This window comes from Tubulanus polymorphus, chromosome 4 (assembly GCF_964204645.1).
Source record: "Tubulanus polymorphus chromosome 4, tnTubPoly1.2, whole genome shotgun sequence".
NCBI classification, from domain to species: Eukaryota; Metazoa; Nemertea; class Palaeonemertea; order Tubulaniformes; family Tubulanidae; genus Tubulanus; species Tubulanus polymorphus.
Genome location: NC_134028.1, coordinates 21,166,115 through 21,192,197, shown reverse-complemented (window position 1 = coordinate 21,192,197; position 26,083 = coordinate 21,166,115). Strand labels below are relative to the sequence as shown.

Sequence of the window (26,083 nt, the reverse complement as noted above, 5' to 3'; positions counted from 1 at the left end):
AGTTTTTGGTGAGTCGGGGAGAGATTATGAGTGACGCTTTCATTAGCGTCTTTACTTTTCCTCAGTCTGAGAATCTACGATTACAAAACTGAGTTAAGCTAACTCAATATTAACTTCAGTTGTCTAAATAATTCAGAATATCGTATATGGACAGCTGGCTTAAAACGACACGACATCATTTATTATACATCATCCGGTATAATCGTCTAAACCATCTTTCCAGCAGGCGCCAAGTGTTTTCTTCCCTTTCAAATGTATGACATGACAGCTAAAAGCAGTAAGGTATGTTGTTTCTATATAGATGAGGTGCAATAGCACGGTTGGGTTTCATGGCATGGGCTTTAAACTTACTGGTAAAGCCTGGCGGCAGTAAAAAAGGTAGATGGAAACTTGTCGTGAAAACCAGGCTTAAACTTGGAAGAAATATATATGGGGTCATCCATTTATTACGTAAGCACAATAGGGGGGGTGGTTAAAGTAAATTACATCACATCATACAGAGGGGGCAGGGGCTTAGTGCCCTAATGACATCAGAAATTTTGGTCCAAAAACGATTTCCTTACAACCTTATTCAACCAAAGCCCCACTGCGAGTACCCAATGCGGCCAAATAGCTCATGGAAATGCTTTGAGGTAGGGTCATTTATTGAAGGCGATTATGATTTGTGCCACGGCAGAGTAAAGCGATTTGATACGAGTTGCTTTATAAAAACGCCTCATCGACCTTGGTGATTCTCCAAACATAGGGTGGTTAACTCCGATTGGACGTTGTAATGGCGATGATGCATTCAAAAAAGTTCGTGAACTGATGAAGTTTGATAAAGTATGCAATCTTATATGGTTTGGATTAGGATAATGAGAACAGTAGAGGGGGAGGGTGCGAAAATACGGATGTAGTACGTATACGCACAAGGGGGTTCAATCTCGTGCGTACAGGTCAACAAGGTAGAGGGTCTCCATCGTTGGAAATTTACGTAATGAATCGATGACCGCCTATATACTTAACATTGATCAAACTATTCATATTCATCTATATATTTAAGTTACTATGAAAGTGTGACTTCTTGTTCAGGTTTTTATAGGCCGCCAGTATATTCTAAATGATATTCTAAACCACAAAGAAATTGACTTATCTACTTCATTCACTGTTCATTCATAATAAAGTTTACAAGCACATACTTGGGGGAGCGGGCAATAAATGAAAACCCACTATGTACAAATTAAAAGAATTTTAAAATCGAGAATTTATTCAATCAAAAAATCTGAAATATAATTTACACGACGTTTCGATCTCACCCTAGAGATCATCTTCAGGTGTGAGATATAGACTAAAAAACAAGGGTATTATATCACTCAATCAACCTGTTCTCCTCATTATATATACCCTTGTTTTAAGTCTATATCTCACACCTGACGATGATATCTAGGGTGAGATCGAAACGTCGTGTACTGTCGATTTTAAAATTCTTTCAATTTGTAAATAGTGGGGTTTTTATCTTATTATCCGTTAACCACGTTTGCATGTGGTTATTGTAATTTTCAAACGGTCTGTCCGCGGAGCACCTCGCCATGTTCGATTAACAGGTTCCATGTTCTTCTTCAGATGATTGTTATAGTTTTAGTTCTGCATGTTTTGATAACGGCCTCGGCGGGTAGTTCGGCTACTCGTGGTATTTATAACGTGTCAGCTACGTGTAAAGAGTGTCATGCAACCTGCAGCCAAGCGTGTCAAGGGAAGAGACGTGAATATGATTGCACGTTTCTCTGCATGAAATTCTTTTGTCACAGATGTACTTATGATTGATTCGGTGAATAAAACGTCCATCGAGCCTTCGAGAGAAAAAGTCAACTTAATTCAATTATATTCGTTTACAGTTTGTTTTCCATACTCTTCTTCAGATTCTAGTAGTTGTTGTTTTGCATGTATTGATAACCATCTGGATGGGCAGCTCGAATCGTGCTATGGGCACATCAGCACCGACGTGTAAAAACTGTCTTGCAATCTGTAGAACATCGTGTCAATCAATGGATGAATCGATGGATAGTTATGACTGTACCTATTTTGCTTGCATGGGCTCAGTTTGTGGCCACTGTCTTGTCGATTGAGTTAAGCGTTAATCGAGCCTTCGACGTTCTAATACCTGTATGGGAGGATTGCAGGAAAAAATGGCCAAGGAAAAAATGGCCACGGAAAAAATGCCAAGGAAAATTTATGAGAAACACTGACAATGTTGATAAAACATTAAGCTTTCAATTTAATGGCATCATTTATTTCTATGGGGCTTAAAACAATTACAATCGGTATAATGCGTTCAGAAATTTGATGAATTACATTTCATTTCAGATCAATGGATAAACTTGATAGTGGTAAACTTAAACTTAGTAAATTAGCTAAATTAATATTTCAAAACATCAAAGTAAGCCATTAAGGCACTGGCTGTCTTAAACTATCAAAGGTAAATGCATTGAAATTGTGTGGTAATTCATATAGTAAACTGGTGCAGTGTCTGATAACATCAAAGTTAGATATGATCATCGTAAATTACCAAAACTAATTCAGGAATCGGTCCAATAATCTCAGAGAGTCCCACGTCAAAACATCAATGCATTTGATTTCCTGTTAGTTAATGAAATGATAGTTAGTTTTCTATTTAATCTTACTTGGCCTTTTTTTCTGTGGCCATTTTTTCCTTGGCCATTTTTCCTTGGCCATTTTTTCCGTTCCCTCCTGGATACATACCAGGAGTTCGAATACACAATACGATTTCTTTCAAAGATAAATAAAGGCATTATGGGAAAAACAACAACAATATATCCGTATTTCACTCTTGGTTTTCAATATGAAAAGGGAAATCGAGTCCAAGAATATCATGTTTTGCTTGCGATGTTATTGTTTGTATATCTATTGTTAAGGTACGGTCTCAAGAGTGTTTCACCAAAATAACCGATCCAGCTATACCTGTGACGAGCCGATCTATCTAGGGTTGTTGTCGAGGTGGGTCCTCGGAAGTAAAATGGGCCTATAATGAGTATATGAAATGTTACCGTACTGACGATGCTAACTGCGCAGCGGCATAGCCAACGACGCGCGGGGGTGCTCAAGGGAGTCTCCCCTCGACGAAAGAGGTATTTTGAAATTTTGAGAAGAATTGGGTAAGATTTCCAGGACGATGGACTATGAATTACATGAAATTATTCAGAAACAATACGCAATACGACAATCTCAATACCATTGTCCGCGCGGGGGTGCTCAAGGGAGTCTCCCCTCAACGTAAGAGATACTTTGAAATTATGAGAAGAATTGGGTAAGATTTCCAGGACGATGAACTATGAATTACATGAAATTATTCAGAACAATCTCAATACCATTGTATATTCATCATTTTGCACGAGAAAATACCACTTCTATTTGCTTTATATTCATCTAAATAGAAAAAAGGGATTTTTCGGGTTAGATATTTTTAGGGGGAGGTTTGGACAAGATCCACTATCGCCCTTCTTCGATTGGACCGATTTCCAATCATATCCAGGTCGATAGAATGGAGAAGATTTCTGCAGAAACATGTTACAAACTGTTACATGAATAAAGCATCGTTGTATTTCACGCGCGTCAAACGCCGGGATGAATAAATGTTTGTTTCTCTTTTTAGGACAACCTATCTGCATATTTCACACCCAAATAAACAATGTCTTCTGGTCGAGGGCTATCGAAATTAGCTGAAAGTTATCGTTTTGCTTATTAGCCTACTTATTACACAACAAGCCAAAATGACTGAATCAAAAAAAGTAGTATAGATAAGAATCGTTCTCGGCAGTATACTGATTACTGAATCATTACAAAGTGTTTACTATGACTTTCATAACTCGAATGCTTTTATTAATTTTCGCTATCAGACTCGACATTCCCAAATATTCGTCATTTCATACAAATTGAGCACAAATTGAGTATATATTTCGTGAAATGTCGAGACAACACAAAGGCCACATTTAATCATAACCTATGTGTATTACAAATAAAAGATTCATTTTATTTTATTCTAAGGAGAGTATTAAGAGTTTACTTAAAGAATTTATCCCAACGAAAGAATCCATTGCGCAGTTCAAACACATTTCAGTCTCATTACAAATGAACAAAATTGGAGAAACATTTTGCTTTGAAATGCTCTCGAAAATCACCAAGTGGGGATTTTTACCTACTTTGAATATTTGGGGATTTTTACCTAGGGGATTTTACCCCGGGATATTTACCTAGGGGATTTTTACCTACAACCAAGGCAGAGGGTGGAGAGCGACGACCTCAACCAGTACCTAATGAGAATCGAACCTGCCCTATTTGTAATGATGTGATATGAATCAAATTGAAGATTTATACCGCGTTTTACTAGTATGTCTCACATTCGCTACACCCTAATCTCAACACATCCCAAGAAAGTATTTTGTACACCCGAACACCGATAAATTCATAAATTTAATGGGCAAAACAAACTATGTTCAAAGCATCTCGAGATTTTAAAACTTATGGAAAAGCTTAAGACAATTCGATTATAAGATGTATAATGTTTTGTGTTTTTTTCGGATTTTTCGGACTGTAAATTGTTGTTACCATCTTTATAAATGTGTCATTCTATGTTATTTGTCAAACGTTTTTTATTAACTGACAATCAAGTTTAAGTATAGTAATTTAAACGACAACCAACAAGAATCTCAAACCTATCGATTAATCAGTCTCCGAGCTCGAAACAACTCACAATTAATTCAGTTCGTTACATCGTAGCTGATTACGTTAATTTGCATTCGATCAGGTTTTGTTATGTTTGAAAGCGGCCGCCGGTTGTAACACGCCGCTTCAGAGTACCCGCACACTACCGCGTTGTGCATATACATCATACGCGGCGGCTCTCAGTAGCACCTACAGTACGATACCGTTTGTGTCATAATTTACTCGTCTCTTGCGTTAATTGCGCCGGAGATTATTATGCTCTGTTTAAAAGTGTCAAAGCTATGAAGTTGGATATAATACGTAATTAGGGTAAATTCGTTCGTTTGACACATGCGTCGTCGGTCGCGATGAAGTCTACATTGCTGAGTTGTAACTTTCATACCAGTAACCCGACTCCTCTTATAGCTGTTTTACTAGTTTTTGGATTACAACTTGCTTATTCCGAACGACCGCAAAAGGTAAGATATTATGATTTCTATTAATTTCATTTCGATCAATTTCACAATATGGAATTGAAGCATGCCATTATTTACACATAGTTACAGACTAACCGACCTTTTATTAGATTGAAGTTTAATGAGTATACTTCAAATGCATATGAATTAATTTCGCAGTTTATCTTCCAAAGTTTTACTATTATGTCATCATGATTATGTAAGAAATACTCAGTTATTTTACAACAATGCGGCATAAAGATCGTATAGTCGATTCGTTATTTTGCGTTCGCACATTCTTTACCATACGTACGTATATCATCGCTGAACTTTGAAGGTTCAGTTTCGATCGTTTCTGACAAATTTCTTACCATAAATTCTGTTACAATGACGGCTGCTTATACGGCATTCCGTACACAGAGAAATAATTCATTGAAAACAAGTGAAACATCACTAGAATATAATTACTGAAACGAGAAATAAGTAGAATACTATGAAATATGAAGTCTTTCTGTGCAGCAGCCACGTCCCCCGCTTTTAGCGCTATATAAGCATCGTCATTATTAATATTTACTTATTGACTGGTTTTATTTTGGAGTAATCATTTGATAAATGATTATTCCAAGGTTTTATACACGACAACTATTGTTTTACTGAAAGTATAGTCAAATAGGTTATTCATTCAAAAACGATTTTGTAACCATGACCCTATCGATCATAGTTCAGAACTAGCGTAGAATGGTTTATCAGTTTTAGAATTATTTTCGGGTTATGAATGTACGGTCTTTGCGTATCGTGTATGAATGAATACCTTGCAGTCCATAACCCCCGGCATCAGTTGTCCGAAGTTTTGACTTGAAGTATGCTACAGAAGGCGTCGGTTATGCTGTACAGCTGTTGATGTACCTCTGACCGTTAACATGCCGTGAATCTGTGAACTTAAAATAACTGATATACCCCATAGACAAAGAACCGACCCTTACAACCTACCTTTACTCCGTGCCTCGATTGAACTGAGAATCAGTTAATATTGAAAATCACTGTGAGCTTGCATTCGTGTGATGATAAAAATTTCATACCAATGGAAACATTATTATTAAACTATTTTTGAAATAGATCTCTTTTGAGTCTCGATGACTTTTTGCTGAAATAGACAACAGTGAAATGTAAAACATGGACTCGGAAATCCGTGAAGACAAAAGCTTGAATTTCTTCTTTATATTTGCGGCGATGAAATAGGGCTCAGGATTTCAGGGGCACTGCTATCAGTTTGACTCGCACAAGTCCTATCAGTGCCCCTAGATCCGCCGATGGTTATTGGTGGCCCTGGGTCCGATCCATCCTGCTGAGGTGATTCCTGAAAGAAGCGTGGATTATCTTCTTTATCCGCGCGTATCTGCGTGCATCATCACTAAACTCGAATAGAGAGAAAAATGTCTTCTAATCGTATCGCGTATAGTATTTTCAAGTCTTCCATACCTCGGCTTAAAAAAGCCCCCATACCAGTGCTGTCAGTATCGGAGTGGTTCACGGCAAATATATCAAATTCCATTCTCTACCATATAGACAAGTATTACAAGTTCATCTGTTCATAGATAAAATACGATTGATAAAATATTTATTTAAGACAATATGAACGCGGTGTATGTGTGTAGACGCGAATTCAAATCATAATTGATGAACCTTCGGCAAATAAAACTAAACGGTGTATATATTATATACTTGTCAATTCAATTGGTTTGATCTTTAGCGCTTTGATGATCTCTTCAGAGGTTCGATTTTTATGGCAATCGCATTCTAAGACACATTTTGTTAATGGAAGCATATATGCGGCGTTGCCATTTTGGTTTGGTATTCACACGGCCAAATGATTAGGGCACCTTTTATCTTAGTTGCTGCTGCATGATGTTTGATGATGTTTTACTCACGATTTTGATAACAATATGAAGTAGCAGGATAGAAAATAATGTAATATTAGACGCTGGACGACTGATGAAGTTAAAATATACGTATTACCCGAAGGGCCCAGTCGCCCACACTCTCACATTCACGCCCATTCATACCCAATTCATACCTACAAGTTACACGACAAAGCATTTAACATATAATATAATATATAATGTTTCCATGACATTTGGTACATTAAATTGAATCAATCAGAATTACATCATTTAATATAGACATATTGAGAAATGAAATATTCTTTTACAGTATTTCGAAAGGATGTGAGGAATTGACATAATTTCAGATTTTTTTTGGCATCGGATGTTTCAATAAATATGAAGTCGTTTCCCATTTGTTATTAATCGGTGTTTAAGAGCAAGGCTGCTTATGATATCAATTCCTGATGATTGCTGATTGGAAATAGATTCTTCGTGCATGATTATTTTGTCCCTGTGTTTATCGAATATGACGTATGTTAAAACGAACGGTATACAATTTTCGAATTTCTAAAGGTCATGAACAAATGTGGACGAGTTTTATTCAAATATTGCAAAAATAATTGAATATTATACGTTATAGCTGATTCGTGCCATATCGGGCGTTCTAGTGCCGGCCCGAATCAGCTACCATACACATAATACCATACACGGCAGTAGAGCAGGCCTAAGTATCCGACGACTGAAAACAAACAAATTTTATTCTTGGAAGAAAAGATTAAGGTGATCCGATCCTCCGCTCTGTAATCTTTCTCTTGACCTCTCTTTTGCTACAATGTCAAAAATTACCGCATTCAAACAATAACCGTCTTTCAATCCTATAGCTCGTTCGCGGACGCCACTGATAGAAATCGATTGAAAATAAAAATTGAAGTTTCTTTGAAGTATTTTTTCTCCTGGCATTTTGATCTTCTTTGTATATCGCAACGGAACAACACTTTGAATGTAAGGGTTTCCTTTAAGAACTTTAAAAAGACTTGTAATAATCATTTAGTTGTAAGCTTAAGAGCTATTTTATGGTTTAGCTCCTCTGATGGCTTCATAAACTCCGTTACTATCGAGTCTTTTGATAATCGATAACAACAAAATCAAAACTGTTTTCGATTGCATATTGGCATTTGATTTATGTAAAACGAATTTATTTTATAGCCGTATTGTCATCTGGTATCTATTGATGTAAACTATTCAGGAAATGCAATGAAATTTCATAACGGATTTATTGAGGCAGTCATATTTTCTAGAGGGTAAAGTGTAATGTATATCATTTTTTCAGTATTCGAATCCGGTCATTTGAATAGCTTCTCTTTAACCAAAAGACTTTGATAAATTAGCATCTCGAAAATTTGCCTTTTTCTACCTGACTATTAGCCAGTGACGATCGATTTTTCAATTATTGGTAAAATTAGGGAAAATCAGTAACGCGAAAGAAGTTACCAGCTCGCATATCTTCAACGTATCTATAGTTTTGCTTTGAGTGTAAATACAACGTCGCTACAGTTTTTCAGTAATTAGGCTTCTGAGGCATCCTAAACATTCGCCTTCGATCTACCAATAACATATGCGATTTATATATGTAAACAATTAAACCACCAGGAAGTTTGGTATATAGTTGATACAGTGTATACCACGGTACCCCGAGGTGGTATTTAGTGGATACAGTGTAAACCACCGTACCCTGAAGTGGTATATAGTGGATGCAGTGGTACCCTGAGGTGGTATTTAGTGGATACAGTGTATACCACGGACTCTGAGGTGGTATTTAGTGGATGCAGTGTATACCACGGTACCCTGAGGTGGTATTTAGTGGATACAGTGTATACCACGGACTCTGAGGTGGTATTTAGTGGATGCAGTGTATACCACGGTACCCTGAGTTGGTATTTAGTGGATACAGTGTATACCACGGACTCTGAGGTGGTATTTAGTGGATGCAGTGTATACCACGGTACCCTGAGTTGGTATTTAGTGCATACAGTGCATACCACGGTACTCTGAGGTGGTATTTAGTGGATACAGTGTATACCACGGACTCTGAGGTGGTATTTAGTGGATGCAGTGTATACCACGGTACCCTGAGTTGGTATTTAGTGGATACAGTGTATACCACGGACTCTGAGGTGGTATTTAGTGGATGCAGTGTATACCACGGTACCCTGAGTTGGTATTTAGTGGATACAGTGCATACCACGGTACTCTGAGGTGGTATTTAGTGGATACAGTCTATACCACGGTACCCTGAGGTGGTATTTAGTGGATGCAGTGTATACCACGGTACACTGAGGTGGTATTTAGTGGATACAGTTTGTTACCACGGTACCCTGAGGTGGTATTTAGTGGATACAGTTTGTTACCACGGTACCCTGAGGTGGTATTTAGTGGAAGCAGTGTACCCCGAGCTGGTACCGCTTGTACTGGCTAATTTGCCGGCATGTTTTCACGACCGAATCGGTGAGACTCATTCACGTTCTACACGGAACTCAAGTTGTTCTGGCGTTTATCACTTTTCTTCGCTCTAATCAATAAGTAAATCAACTTGTAACCATCTTGTCTGTAACGATTCAACGTTTCCGTGTATTCTACTACACGAGTGAGTGGTCGATTAGCTATCACGGAGGAGTTTGAACGTAAAACTGGCCTTTCGATGAGTATATCATGAGGGAAACCAATCTGTATTCATAATTAAGGAATGTTGGCTTCCATAAACAAAGTGACTGTCCATGGAAAGAATTTTTTCATCATGGACTCAACTAATTCAATTGAAGAAACATAGGAATAGAAAATAAGGATAGGATAGGTCCGGTAACTGCTTGCCTTAGAAGAAAATAAACTTATAGAAAGACTTTTCTGCAAGATGGCTGCCACTTATTCACCCCCTTTGCCTATTTTGATATCATTAAAAGCTGGTTCTATCGGTGATGATGATTTGGGATTTGACGAGGCTTAACCTCTTAATCGTTGCCACGATAAATGGATTATTAGTTGGGGGTCTCACTAATCTCTATAATGTGTTTTAGTCTAGCGTTAATGCAACGATTCGATAAGATCAGAATACACACACACACACATTCGATAAAAAGTCTCAAATCGTAAACTACGTGTCAAACGCAGCAGGAAAATAATGCGGATGAAATTAACAAGGATTGACTTGCAAATCTGATTTGGCCATCGTTCAATTATTACACATATACATATATATTCACAATACGTCTTTATCGGAGCCGATTTCATCAGTTATAAAGAACAATATTTTTTTAAAACACGACAATAGCCGTGTGTATAGCTCAACCCGCAGCAAGGCCACTGCTAAATCGAGCCGCAACGAGAAATATTTGAAAAAAACATCTTAACTTATGCACTGGTCCTGAAATAAGTCGAGACGCAATATCCGTGAGAGATGAAAAAACGAGTCTCACTCGGTCCCGTTTGATTTTTATTGTATGAATATCAAGTAAATTCTTTCTGTAATCAGTACGCCTGATGATGTCTTTAGCCAAAACTTTGCTTAAATATACACACGTCCATTCGAGAACTTTTCATCTATGGCTGAATCATTGTGGGATTTACTTCGTGTGGTCCTGGAATGGCTCGGAATGGAGGAATAATGCGGACGTGTTCACACGCGTCATTCTGGACGTTACAGTGAATAACCGTCCAGTCCAGTATAACAGTGACGTCACGTGCATTACTTCTATAACACCCTATTTGTTCGTGAATCGAAAATAATCCATGTATTCATGTATTTAGGATGTGAAATACGACCCCCATAGCGGTCCAATCGAAAAACACGTGCTGTCGGTGTTCCAATCTGAATCGTTCGGGGAGTGGACCGATTGGTCGCCGTGCAGTCGAAAATGTCGCCAATATCGCAGTCGAGTTTGCGTAAACCATCGAACGTGTCGAAATCTAACGTTGAGAGAGACGAGGCATTGTTACCGGTACAACTCGGGCTGTTGGTCGAAAACGAAGAAAAAGCGAGGCCAGCCTCACAGTCGAGCAGATGACCAGAGGATGCTCGGGACGATGCTGTATAAGCTCGTCTATAGCAGCTGGTCCGATTGGTCGCCGTGCACCAGGGCCTGTACGAAAAAACGTATCCGTAAATGTACGGTGCAGCTACTCTGTAAGAATACTATACTCCAACAAGTGCGGAAGTGCAGAGCGAGCGACAGCGCATGCGCCAATAAAAAGAAAGGAACAGCAACCGAACTAGTTCTCACAAATGACAGGGGTAAGTCGAGTAGGATTTCTCTCATTTCGAGTTCGTTACAAACGAATAGAGTGCGCTATATTATTTTATGAACGATTGAATCCAGATCCTAATTAATGTATGTCCATTCTGTTTTGATTTTAAGAAGTAAATGAAGACCGCGGTGGCGAGCCAGGAGTGGACGACACCCATAACACTTCACCGGTACGAGATGTGCTCGCCAATGTTGAATGCGGAATTCGGAAATCGTTTCCGAGTTTGAGGATCGTCGGGGGTCACGAGACTAGACGCGGTAGTTGGCCCTGGCAGGTGAGTAGTCGAACTCTAAGAGAGAATTATTTTCAAGTTTTGATTTAGGATTGATTACAAGAGATTAAAGACGCACCAGCCGAGACTGGATATAGATGCTGTATTCCCGCACATTCCCTCAATTTTTGCGGTTCGCAGCTACAGGCTCGTAAAGATATCGTACGGTATTTCTGTTTTATATTGTTTTAATGCTACCGGAAGGAAAGCGATATTTCCTACGTATTTTTGCATCGATTCAATGTTTTCAGTGTATCCTACATTCAGCCTGACTCGGGTGCGGTGAATTAAGATACAAAACCAACTATATACGAATTTAAAAGTTTAAAAACAAAATTTAGTAACATACGACGTTTTGGTATCTAACTATCAATCGACATCGACATTTTTCCTGAAGAATTCATACTCAAATTTTTAGCTCTTGAGTGAAGGCTATTCGAGCTTATGCTGTACGGCTGGGTCTAAGTGCTGGTATGGACTGCATGCGTCCGCGCATCAGGTTTCTTGTGAACACTATACAGACCACAATTTTTTTCCAATCGTCTTCAAATTCGAATATATAGTGTATGACCAGTGTACTTCCCTGGTATGACCAAAATATCTCGAACGAGCTCGATATTTGTGGTAATCGAAACCAAGATGGCTGATTGGCGGCTATCTTGGTTTCTGAAAATGCACATTTTGGCTATCATCTGCTATAGTATTCCACGTAGAGCATTCATTTTTCAATAAGAGTATATGAAATGGAATGGTCCATCACGTGACCGAATTAAGTAATATGTCATCCAATATGGCTGACTGGCGGCCATCTATGATTCTGAAATTATACATTTTGGTCATGAATTTAATAGTTTTTCCAGACATAGCTATCATATTCCATGTCACAATTCATGACCAAAATAGGTCACGATGTCATCCGAGATGGCCGACTGTGACTTCACCAACTGGCCAAGCGGGCTTAGATGCATTCGAATCGTGTTGGTTTTAATGCTCTTGTGGTTAGACCATGTCTCTAATGAGGGCAACAATTCTAACTTAACCTTAATTTTAAGCTTTCAGTGAGCTGCTTGACGGACAATATGACGCCATATGTACACAATGGACTACGAAGTTCAAATAAAAAGAAAGATATCTGATCGGTTTCTTTTTTATTTCTGTTTTTAGGTCGCAATATTGAACCATTGGAAGGAGCAGTATTGCGGTGGTACACTGATAGCCCCACAGTGGGTCCTTACAGCGGCTCACTGTCTGCGCCGGAAGGGCAGACGGAGGAAGGTGATCGTTCGTATCGGGGAACACGATTTCGGTTTACACGAAGGAACCGAAATCGATTTCAAACGCAGTAAAGATTTCGTACACCCAGATTTCAACATGGATACAATAGACAGCGACATCGCGCTGGTCAAACTGAAATCTCCGGTCAGAGCGAACGAGGGCGTCAACTTCGCTTGCGTTCCGGAATCCGACGATATATTACCGCCTAATACAATGTGTTATTCGTTAGGTTGGGGTAAAATGAAGGAAACACATTTGTACGGTACGGATGTCCTACGCGAGGTTAAAGTGCCGCTGACGAGTCGCGCAGAATGCGAGAAAGCTTTCGATTTCGATATTACTAAAAACCAACTTTGCGCCGGTTACAAACTCGGCGGAATAGACACGTGCGCAGGCGATAGCGGTGGACCTTTACTGTGCAGGATACATCGAAACGGCAAAGATCGATGGCACGTTTACGGCGTGACCAGTTTCGGAGAAGGATGCGGCGAAAAAGGTAAATTCGGTATATACACGATAGTTCCGAATTTCGCGAATTGGATACGAAAAATAACGGATAAATATTCGTGAAGTTTAGATCAAACGAGCAAGAACATCGCGCGTATTGAAATACTTGCGAAACTGTTGTATATGTTTATATATCTCATTAGTCTGAGAAGATAATTGGAATATCGTTAATTGAACGCCCAACACCTACGTCATCATTTACTGAGCACCGGTGAAGATCCGGCGCCAAACGGAAGTACGTGGCGGGTCAATCCGAGAGACGATTTGGTTTACTAAGTTGGAACGGATGATGGAAGTCTTGTTCCACTGTTGTGCACGCCATCTGATGGGATAACTGCTGGCACGTGGTCTTGGCACCAGGGAATACAGCTTGGATCAAACGCGCGTCACGAAACTATTACAGCTCTTCGCGATTCGGAATATTCGCCTGAATGTTGCTGAATCGCACTCAATACGTCACGAATAGCATTTGACATTTAATCATTTCGAGACTTTTTCCCTGTATGTTGCGTGTGTGTGTACTTGGAGATACGTATATGTATTTATCATCAATATTTTTCCGGAAGGGAATGAGGTCTGAACGTGACTAGATGCTCGTAGTGACATCGCATCGATAAACATAGAAATGTTTATACTTTTGATCAATGATCTATCACTGAATAAATACGACACATACCGTTAAACCAAATACATTAAACCGACACTGAATGACTAGATCCAGATTCAACCCGGAGTTTGACCCCCTCGGGCAGTTTGCGTATTGAATTCCCTAATTAAAATTCAGTGTTGAACGACTTAAAAGTATATTATGTCTGAAAGTTGCATCAGGCCCGAGGTGAGAACTTAATAACTAACGAACACCTACACCGATGACAATTATTTGTGTTAGTTTATTCTTGCCAGAGGGAACCGATGAAGTGACTTGATATAGAAACTTTGATGCTGATGATGCAGCTAAAGATAAATTACCTTTTCATCAAGTGTTGAATATGCAAAAGATATGATGTACACTATATATATACATAATAGTATACCAATTGTATCTTTAAACATGTAAAAATATAAATAATATATGGATATGGCGTTAATTCTTTATTCATTCTAAAAATGTTCTTGTGTGATTTCACTGCACTTCACTCTACCTCGGGTTTAAGTTAAAACCAGTCTATAAAACTGGCTCCAACCATTTCATCCAATACTGCAATGATTTCTATGTCGAAGATTCTTCTGTTAACTGCACAAACCCTAAACCGATGCGCGTCTTACCAAGAAACATAAAAACACTAAAACAAACAAACGTTTACACGAACAACTATTACAGGAATGTTAAACGCCAATTAGAAGCGTTCTGTTTTTTTAAATTTTCACGCTTGGTTTGGATCATAAATTCACAGTAAAATGCGTTTAATGCTCGAAACCGAAACGATGAAGAGAACTACGCGTAATTATATACTCCAGCTCGCTGGCTCTTGAGAAAAGGGAATAAATTATTTTTACAACTTTTACAAAAAAGCCCGACAGCCTTTGAAATTCAGCTAGCTGCTTATCCTCACCGGGCGTATCTTCCGTCTTATCATCTCTCTCTTGACATAGAAACTCTGTATTCGCTAGGTTTTTAACGGAACGGGGTAAAGATGTTGTTTGCCGGTGTGAGGTCCCTGTATTCTCAATAGGACACGGATTAGCCAGCAGATATAGACGTGGTTTCACAAACATAAGGTTTAGATAAACAAAGATTTATCAGTTGATTTTTACGGTACTTAGCACCGCCAGGTGAATCGTATCAACTCGGTTCTTTCCACGTTAACAACTTTTACTTCCTAACAGGGAAACTCTTGTTGCCCTGTAAATGAGAAGATCAAGGTCCAAACTTGTGTAAGGATGAAACTACTGTCTGTCACACATGCTCTTCGTGTGACGTTTTGGTCCGTAATTTCGTTAATAATCGGTTGATCTGTAAATATTATGCATCAATTTGTTCAGTAAGGAATTTGCATTCAGAAATAAATCATGAACTGGCAGAAATTTGTTTGTGTTTTCTTCTATCAGCGATAGTTTACCTAGCATACGCTCGCGTAATGCTGAAAAACGGCTTTTATGGCCCGTCACGTGGCTCCACCTACTGTATTTTGATATGCTAATGAGCAGGTGATGACGTCACTGTAACGTTTCCGAGCGTCCGCGGAGCGGATTTTTCAGCATTACGCGAGCGTATGCTGAGTAAACTATCGCTCATAAATTAAAACAAAAACAACTTAAGTGAAAATTGTTGTTTATTTCTGAATGCAAATTCCTCACTGAACAAATTGATGCGTAATAAAGGTAGATAAACCGATTATTAACGAAATTACGGACCAAAACGTCGCACGGAGAGTAGGTGTGACAGACAGTAGGGTCCGGACAAAACGGTTCATTTGATATACCTAGATATCATGTCGGTCCCGATAAAACTGGGCTACCGCAAAAATAACTATCCCTGCTAGATTTTAAGTTAGAAATGATTATGTTCCGCTGGCAATGTGATGAATTACATTCTATTTTTAATTGCACTCTACTGAATGAAATCCGTGAATTTGAACCCTTTTGGCAATTTCGATATTCTAAAAAATCCTACAATCCATTTGCAAAATTCATTAAATAGGCTCAGACATGTATACATAGATCCCTCTAAGCTCGTGTATTGTAAATAGTGTATCTATTGTTGTTAACTTTGTTATATTTTTGTTAAGACAAATTTATGAAATGGTTGGAGTGTAAATCCTAACCCTAATCCTCGGAACTTTGTTAGCAGTCCCATATGGTCTAGTGGTTAGGATACGCGGCTCTCACCCGCGTGGCCCGGGTTCGATTCCCGGTGTGGGAACTCTATTTTGTTTTTCACTTTCGGGAACACCGTTTTGTTTTTCACTTTATCATTTATTGATTAAAACTTATATAAGTACAAAAGCGATATCAATACTCCGTAACATCCTCGGTTGAACTGTATTTAGGCCGCCAAATCCTTACATTATCACAGGACCCATCAAACATTTACTTCTACTAAGTGCTTGATAATAGTTTTCATTGAATTCGATTATGACTGAAACGAAGATGGAATTGAAACGGCAGTCATCGAAATTTGAAATTTTGAAATGTAATTTATCTACACTCATCAACAACAATAGGTATACAGAGGGACATCAAGCAGTATTTACAATTATAACTCATATCAAAAAATATAAGATAGGCAATAAAATTTGTCAGAGAAAAAGGAACACAACGACTGTCCACAGAATATATGTTATATACACCTTGGAGTAATCACTTTGACAATAAAGTTTATATAGTAATCATTACTTGGAGTAACCATTACTCCAAGTACACATAGCAGACTGAATACGAATACGAAAACAAATACGAATATTTATTACACTCCACCATTCCCATGGTATATGGAGGAAAAAAACAGTATTTACGATTATTTACAAAAACAGTAGGTAAAAGCAGAGTAATTAGGCTAAACAAAAATGATACCTTGTTTCTCCGCAGCGGCCGGGTCATTTTTGTAAAATATGATAAAATTCATAAACAGTTCATTTCCATAGCGGCCGGGTCTGTTATGGTGAAATTGATCGCGATTTTTAAAAAAGTAATGTATAGGGTAGATAGGCGGCCGGCCGGGTCAACATTTAAGCTCAGCAGAGCGGAGAAACAAGGTATCAATTTTTTTTTGCCTTACGTTCTTGAGACACCTGGCGGATCCTCTGCTTGCCGTATGCGGAATCCTCGATTGCCACAGTAGCGTCGGCAGTTCCCTATTGGTCTGGCGTATTTTTAATGAGATTGAAGAGTCTGGCGGATGTAAATACGGCCGGTAATGATCACAAACTCAATCAACGTCAATAGCAGCCGATTGGATGATGGATTTCTGTATGAAGACGATAAACTCTGGTTATCTGTAAACCAGAGATATCTGATCAAGTGTTTATTGAATCTTTAAACATCGTAAACTGCTCTATTCGAGTACCACCATACGTAACAGCAGTTAAAACTGTTAACCGAACGAAGGGGTTAGAGAGATGTGTGTTTACTCGAATGGATGAGATGATTTCACCGCTACGTCCGCTGCTGCCGCTGCTGCCGCTGCTGCCGCTGCTGCCGCTGCTCGGGTTAACACCGGTTTGTGATGTCTGAAACAGGTGGTTTAGGTGAAGGTAAGTGTACTATGATGTGAATGAAACAATAGACGACGCAATGGATGCAGAGTATGAACGAGTTCAATAAATTTACAGAGTGATTACCCCGCGGTAATTACTCGTTTCGTGTCCGCTATATACTAACATTCATCATTCTGAACTCCATTGAAACTGCTTCAACTCAATATAGTAAAAATGCACTACAAAAGCACCTTTGGTTATGTGTAAAATGTTTATATGTTTGCTGTCACTTATTCATCACTCAAGCCGTCAATCATCTATCGAAAATGCTAAAAAAAAACAAAAACAATCAAAACGTATTTGGATTATGTGTAAGTCGTAGTCCCATATGGTCTAGTGGTTAGGATACGTGTGTCTCACCCGCGTGGCCCGGGTTCGATTCTCGGTGTGGGAACGTTGCTTTTTGTTTGATCTTTGTTTTTGTTGTTGTTGAACTAAATGTACTAGATCTAATTATATGAAAATGTCGGGCTTGGCCCATAGATACAACAACAAGTATCAGGAAGATTGTATGAAAACTTTAAAACTTGAAGCCAGGCAATAAAGAAATGCGTGTGAACCCTATACATGGATATACGTACGTATTTGGTTAACGGACGTTTTAGTCCCATATGGTCTAGTGGTTAGGTTATCTGTTGTTGTTGCTGCCGCTGCTGCCGCCGCCGCCGACGCTGCTGACTGACGGACGAGTATTCAAGTATTTTAGCTACAGTTATAACGGTTTACGTAAAATCACGAAATAAATTAAACGCTGCTCAGTTGATTGGTTGATTGGTTGATTGGTTGATCAGTTGATTGCAGTCCTCATTGAATTAAGTTGACTTTTTCTCTCGAAGGCTCGATGAAATATTTTATTCATCCAATCAATCAGAAGTACATCTGTGACAATATAATCCCATGCAAAGAAAGGTGCATTCATATTCATGTCCCATCCCTTGGCACGATTGGCTGCAGATTGCTTGACACTCTTTACACGTAGTTGATGCGTCTAAAATTGCACGGGTATAAGCCGAACCACTCGCTGAGGTCGTTATCAAAACATGAAGGACTGAAACTATTACAATCATCTGAAGAAGAACATGGAACCTGTTAATCGAACATGGCGAGATGCTCCGTGGACAGACCGTTTAAAAGTCTAGTTTGTAATTGCCCCCCCCTAAGTACGTGCTTGTAAACTATAGGATTGTACAGTGAATGAAGTAGATAAGTCGATTTCTCTGTGGTTTAGGCACATTTAAAATATACTGGCGACCGTTGAAAACATGAACAACAAGTCATACTTTCGTGGTAACTGAAATATATAGATGTTAAGTATATAGGGGTCATCGATTTTATACGGATGCAAAAAATTCTAAAAATGGAGACCCTTACCCCCTTGCCCTGTACGCGCGAGATTGAACCCCCTTGTGTGCACGTACTACATCCATATTTTCACCCCTCTACTGATTCTAATTATCCTATAATCTAAACCATACAAGATTGCATACTTTAACAAACTTCAAATTGCATACTTTATCAAACTTCGTAAGTTCACGAACTTGAATGCATCACCGCCATTACAGCATCCAATCGGCGTCAACCACCGAATGTTTTGAGAATCATCAAGGTCAATGAGGCGTTTTTATCGAGAAACTCGTATTAAATCGCTTTACTCTGCCGCGTTGGGTACTCGCAGTTGGTGCATTGGTTAAATCTACGATCAATTATCTGAACAGATAATTGCTCAAATAAGGTTGTAAGCAAATCGTTTTTGGACCAGATCTGATGTCATAAAGGTATTTGACCCCTGCCCCCTATGTATGATGTGATGTAATTCAATTCACCATCCCCTCCCCTATTGTGCTTACGTAATAAATGGATGACCGCTCCAAGTTAAAGCCTGGTTTTCACGACAAGTATCCACCTACCCTTTTTCTGCCGCCAGGCTTTACGAGTAAGTTTAAAGCCCATGATATGAAACCCAACTGTGCTATTGCACCTTTTCTATGTAGAAACAACATACCTTACTGCGTTTAGCTGTCATGTCATACATTTCTACAAACTAGAAACTGGGAAGAAAACACTTGGTGCCTGCTGGAAGGATGGTCGATTATGCCGCACGATATAATTAATGATGAGGTGTAATAATTTTTTTTAAAGCCAGCTGTCCATATACGATATACTGAATTATTTAGACAAGTGAAGTTAATATCGAGTTAGCTTTACTCAGTTTGTAATCGTAGACTCTCAGACTGAGGAAAGTAAAGACGCTAATGAAAGTGTCACTCAATAATCTCTCTCCGAATCACCAAAAACTGCTGTCACGTACAAAAACCTCCAATAATAACCCCCACAGCCTTCGAAGAAATTCCGTGGTTTTCTCGCGGTGAATTCAGAAATATGTTTTCTCAGATGGTTTCTGTTAGGTCCAACGCACACGACGCAGAGAAACACGGAAACAAGAGATAGTGACTCTTAATTATGTTTCTGTCTCTTGTTTCAGAAACAGCTGAATTTCGGTTTTTTCGATTTGAAACTTAGCGCAAGAAACATATTCTTTTTTTAATTCCTTGAATTAGTCATTGTGCTTAATAGTCTTAAAGATCACTTCGAATTAACTTCAATATTTGTACACACTATTAGTCCTACACAACAGCTACCGTACCAGTCACCCTGATCTTTGGATCCATCTGCGTTTTCTGGCCCTTCTCAAATATGTATTTGGATGACCAATAGAAAGATGACATTTCGATATCACACAAAGTTAATAAATATCGCGATTTCTTTTACGCGCGGTTAAGATATGCGGTCCTTGGTTTCATATCGTCACTGTTCTCAATTGCAGCGTTCAAAAATTCCAAGAATCACTAACAAATATCTGCATTTCATTTCCTTCAAAATGGTGTATAAATTCAGTTCATCGAGCAAGGGACTGCAGAACTATATGATATTCAATCTAAACTTATGTTTTAAAAATGAGCGCAAATTATCGCAACAATGGGGACCTTGAGGGATCGCCACAAAATGGCGCCTAGAAACTGGAAACTTCTTTATTGTTGCGACAATTTTCGCTCTCTTTTCAAACAAAAGGTTAAATTGAATATCAATTAGCTCTGCGGTCCCTCGATGGAAAGACGTGAGTTATACACTTAAAAGGAGATGAAATGCTGATTTTTTTCTGGTGTCGGGTTCGTCGGTAATCACTTTGACAAACAATGGAATAATTTTCGGCACATTTTACTACGTTAGAATAAAATCTAAGAAAGATATATATCTTGTTTTTTGTTGATATAATTGAGATATGAATATTGAAATTCCGCGGCATCTCAAACTGATGGTATCTAAACAACTACTCAGTTTTGCGAAGACACCTGACGCACTCTGCCAAAATCCTCATACAAATAGAAGTGATGCAGTTAGCCATTGAACTGGCGTCACATAATGCTGTGCACATCGCGTTGCATTCTTCACACGTCCACGCGACTGCACCAGCGCCCCATGCGGCTAAGACTGCCAGAAGCTGAAACTGGAAAGGGTGAATAGAAAAAAATGTAGAAAAAATTGATCGGGAAATTGAAATTTATTTGCGTTATCATATCAACGAGTGGTATACAAAGGGACTACAAGAAATATATACAATTACGTATAAAACATAAACTCGGGGAAAACCGAGTAACTACACAAACGCTCCTGGTGGATCCTCACCTGCCATAATCCTCGATTGCCGCAGTGGCTCTATCGCGTAACGCGGCCCTGGAGCAATCCATGTTTAACAGATTTAAAGCTTGAGCATAGAATGGATATTTCAGCCACAAGAAATATGAAGATAAATACTCAAGAGTTTCGATTTAAGTTTAGGTTAACTCATTATATCAGATGTACCCATATAGTGGTATCTTTGTACCATTTGCTATTAACAATCCGACGACACGGTCCCCCAGGGGTGGATCTAGAGGGGGTCTTAGGGCCGGGTTCGGACCCCTGCCTTCCCTCTGGGCCCCCGCTCGGGGCCTTCGGCCCCTCGGGCTTTGCCGCTGAGTGGCTTGCTGTTTGAGGCAGTTGTCACCGTTATGCCCCTTAATTCCTGTTCGGACCATGCCTTCTATCAATCCTAGATCCGCCCCTGCCCCCATCACCTGTTTTATATAATGATGATACTTTGTGTCTTGCCCGAGGACACTACGGTAAAGTGTCACCCTGATATAATTTGCATATTTCATAATCATATAGATCTACAATGTCATATCGAACAGTTCATTACATTTCATAGCTCTACTACATATCAATGATAATAATAATAATAATAATGGTAATGGTAACGGTAACGGTAACGGTAACGGTAACGGTAACGGTAACGGTAACGGTAACGGTAACGGTAACGGTAACGGTAACGGTAACGGTAACGGTAACGGTAACGGTAACGGTAACGGTAACGGTAACGGTAACGGTAACGGTAACGGTAACGGTAACGGTAACGGTAACGGTAACGGTAACGGTAACGGTAACGGTAACGGTAACGGTAACGGTAACGGTAACGGTAACGGTAACGGTAACGGTAACGGTAACGGTAACGGTAACGGTAACGGTAACGGTAACGGTAACGGTAACGGTAACGGTAACGGTAACGGTAACGGTAACGGTAACGGTAACGGTAACGGTAACGGTAACGGTAACGGTAACGGTAACGGTAACGGTAACGGTAACGGTAACGGTAACGGTAACGGTAACGGTAACGGTAACGGTAACGGTAACGGTAACGGTAACGGTAACGGTAACGGTAACGGTAACGGTAACGGTAACGGTAACGGTAACGGTAACGGTAACGGTAACGGTAACGGTAACGGTAACGGTAACGGTAACGGTAACGGTAACGGTAACGGTAACGGTAACGGTAACGGTAACGGTAACGGTAACGGTAACGGTAACGGTAACGGTAACGGTAACGGTAACGGTAACGGTAACGGTAACGGTAACGGTAACGGTAACGGTAACGGTAACTATAATTATAATTATAATTATAATTATAATTATAATTATATTATAATTAATATATGTGCTTTAAGGTCGTAATCAACATGTGACATTACTCAACATGTTTTCACGATAATTAGCTCTAGTCAGTGCTCATCGATAATTAATTAATGTCTCTCAAACATGTCACTAGGTGTTTTTTTGTGAGTCCTGATGTCTACAACTTGTCTGACACCTAGTTCTCACATCATACTCATGATTCTGTATATAAAGACTATGTAAAGCTATGATAATCATTCTCATTCCGGGATGCAGTAAAGATTGTACATATAAGGTTTAACTGCCTTATTGTTCCTGATGGATGGAATCCTGTACCGCTGGTGTAAATGCTAGTTCCCCAGCCAGCCTGCCGATACAACAACCAGCCGGTTACAGATGATGGAGAACCCAAATTTAAGTCTTCGTGACTTACACAAGTACAGATGAAGCTGTTAAACTATTGGTTGTGACTGGAACGTTGACCTCACGAGAAGATCGTATTCAACTACACCTGTGACGAGATGGCCGTACTGATCGTGAACATTGCTGCTGTTTCAGTGGATACAATGCATTACGGTAACTTTTTGTCAGCCGAAGGTAATACAGTTGCTTCTTTGTGTTGAATTAGTGGTCAGATGAACATGATAGAAAATTATAGGAATTTGGATATTAGATACTACCGTACGATCAAAAAAGTTATCGCCGGTTTAAATAGTATGATTCACAATTCTATTTTCTAGACATCTAGTTCCAATCAGCATAAATCAATTTTAGTTTCATATCGTACTATAAGTATTAGAATACGGAACACTTCTCAGGGGATATGTCTAAGGTTAATTAGTCAAATTCATCTACTTACAGTACAGTGCGTATCTATACTTTTTTCGCAACAAACTATTTCGACTATACTAAAGGTTTAATCGGCAATTTTCATTTTCATAGGTTCATATTTTTTGTTTGTTAGTATAACTTAAACATGAAGATGAATTGGTTGAATTTTTATGTGGACAAATATATAATCTCAGTTACACCTGGCCACTTATTTTGGATGATGATAATTTGTTCCTTTTGGTTGACAAGGGTAACTGTATTTGTGTTGTGTCATTGCCTGAACTCTGCTCTGATGTCAGATGTTGCATGTTACTATCATTGTGTCACGAAGTTATTTCCAGTCAGTAATCGAAAGATCTTCAAAACAGAGAAATGCGTACTACTTGCAACTTGCATCACCAACTGATCTTCGGGACGCTATAACTACACAACACGTCGCTACTTCTGTTCGTCGCAGAACCAACCAGAATTCGGGGATCCTCTGCAGATCATTCAAAATCACAGTTAACGTATTATCGCATCGTCCGTAAATAACGACAACATGTGACTCTTTCGTGAATGACTGAGAATCCGGATGTTACTGTCCAACGTTTGCACATTTTCGCACGGTGGAACTCAATTTAACACGTTCTCGCAGTGGAAGGAGTTTTAATGAACTTATAGCATCTGCGTTTTCCGAAATTTGGAGGACCAAATTTAATTGGACAAGGGGGCATCTGTCACCCTGATATAATTTGCATATTTCATAATCATATAGATCTACAATGTCATATCGAACAGTTCATAATATTTCATAGCTCTACTACATATTAATGATAATAATAATAATAATAATAATAATAATAATGATAATGATAATAATAATAATAATAATAATAATAATAATAATAATAATAATAATAATAATAATAATAATAATAATAATAATAATAATAATAATAATAATAATAATAATAATAATAATAATAATAATAATAATAATATAATATAACTTATGACTATAGTGTCAATATGTGCTTTAAGGTCGTAATCAACATGTGACATTACTCAACATGTTTTCACGATAATTAGCTCTAGTCAGTGCTCATCGATAATTGATTAATGTCTCTCAAACATGTCACTAGGTGTTTGTTTGTGAGTCCTGATGTCTACAACTTGTCTCTGACACCTAGTTCTCACATTATACTCATGATTCTGTATATAAAGACTATGTAAAGCTATGATAATCATTTCTCATTCCGGGATGCAGTAAAGATTGTACGTATAAGGTTTAACTGCCTTGTTGTTCCTGATGGATGGAATCCTGTACCGCTGGTGTAAATGCTAGTTCCCCCAGCCAGCCTGCCGATACAACAACCAGCCGGTTACAAAAGTATATGATAATGATGATCAACGCTGAGAAACATACCTTAATGGCTACCATTATCAATCAATTCAAAAACGTAGAAATAATGCTAATCAGAATGAGAATAAAGAACGTACCGTATATCTATGTCTGGCCATGACAGATGGTTGCGTTGAATTTGTTCAACTGTTCAAATCTTGATAATTGTTCGTGTTCTTCGATTTCAGAATCAGGAAACTATCGAGTGAAAGACATCACGATCAGAATCGTTTACATAAAACAATCGGAGCAACGGCTACTGGTCTAATTTCTTTAGACCAGGGGCGGAACCAGGGTACAATTTTGACTACCTTTTTTCAACAAAAAAGGACACTTTTTTCAAAAAGAGGTACATTATAGGAATCAACCCCAATGCTGCACAGTAAAAGTCATTTAAAAAACCATTTTTGTTGTTCTTCCTGCAAGACACCGGACTACAGCGTGATGTCATTTACATTCTACTTTTTGCTGTGTTTTGCCTGGAGCCATGATTTTTACAGGATATGCTTAAGTTTACCAGAAAAGGGCACATTCCTGCATGAAAAACTTAATCAAAACCAGATGCCCTATTTTGCCTATTTACAGAAAAAATTAGATTTAATTTTGCGAATTGCTTTATTCCAATTTGAAAATCTACCTATTCGGGCATACATTTGAAGTGTTCCTCCGAGGCACATGGATAATTCAAAGGGTTCTTGAAATGATCTTCCTTGGAATGAATATTCTTCAATTCTGATGCCTTTGATTATAAGCATATTTTATTCATATACACTTGATGCTATGTTATCACTGCCTTTCCAGGAAATATTGCGGATGAGGTCTGAACGTGACTAGATGCTCGTAGTGATATCACATCGATAAACTTAGTAATGTTTATATTTTTGATCATTGATCTATCACTGAATAAATACGTACATTAAACCGACACTGGATAATTGGATCCAGATTCAACCCGGAGTTTGACCCCTCGAGCAGTTTGCGTATTGAATTCCCTAATTAAAATTCAGTGTTGAACGGCTAAGAAGTATATAATTTTTAAAAGTTGCATCAGGCCCGAGGTGAGAATTAATAACTAACGAACACCTACACCGATGACGATTATTTGTGTTAGTTTATTCTTGGCAGAGGGAACCGATGAAGTGACTTGATATAGATACTTTGATGCTGGTGATGCAGTTAAACAGAAATTACCTTTTCATCAAGTGTCTTTAGGCAAAAGATATGATGTATACTATAAATACATATGGAGTATACCTATTGTATCTAAAAACGTGTAAAAATTCAACAACTGCAAC

At 38.6% G+C, this 26,083-nt stretch overlaps 1 protein-coding gene and 1 non-coding gene across 2 annotated transcripts; both read left to right on the top strand.

The window, feature by feature from the left end:
* Nucleotides 1–4,934: 4,934 nt before the first annotated feature.
* On the top strand, nt 4,935–14,386 carry LOC141904724 (chymotrypsinogen B-like). The gene is made up of 4 exons (XM_074793368.1): nt 4,935–5,177; nt 10,838–11,321; nt 11,446–11,609; nt 12,771–14,386. Exons 1-4 carry the CDS (start codon nt 5,067–5,069, stop codon nt 13,449–13,451), a joined length of 1,440 nt encoding a protein of 479 aa, XP_074649469.1. The 5' UTR covers nt 4,935–5,066; the 3' UTR covers nt 13,452–14,386.
* A 1,793-nt stretch (nt 14,387–16,179) lies between these two features.
* On the top strand, nt 16,180–16,251 carry Trnae-cuc (transfer RNA glutamic acid (anticodon CUC)). The gene has a single exon. It is a non-coding gene; the product is annotated as a tRNA-Glu (tRNA).
* Nucleotides 16,252–26,083: the final 9,832 nt, after the last annotated feature.

Bases quoted from the DNA above. Each gene is read 5' to 3' on its own strand.
- LOC141904724 (XM_074793368.1), top strand. From the start codon at position 5,067: ATGAAGTCTACATTGCTGAGTTGTAACTTTCATACCAGTAACCCGACT. The intron at 5,178-10,837 runs GTAAGATATTAT...TCATGTATTTAG, and splicing joins ATTCCGAACGACCGCAAAAG to GATGTGAAATACGACCCCCA. The intron at 11,610-12,770 runs GTGAGTAGTCGA...TTCTGTTTTTAG, and splicing joins GCGGTAGTTGGCCCTGGCAG to GTCGCAATATTGAACCATTG.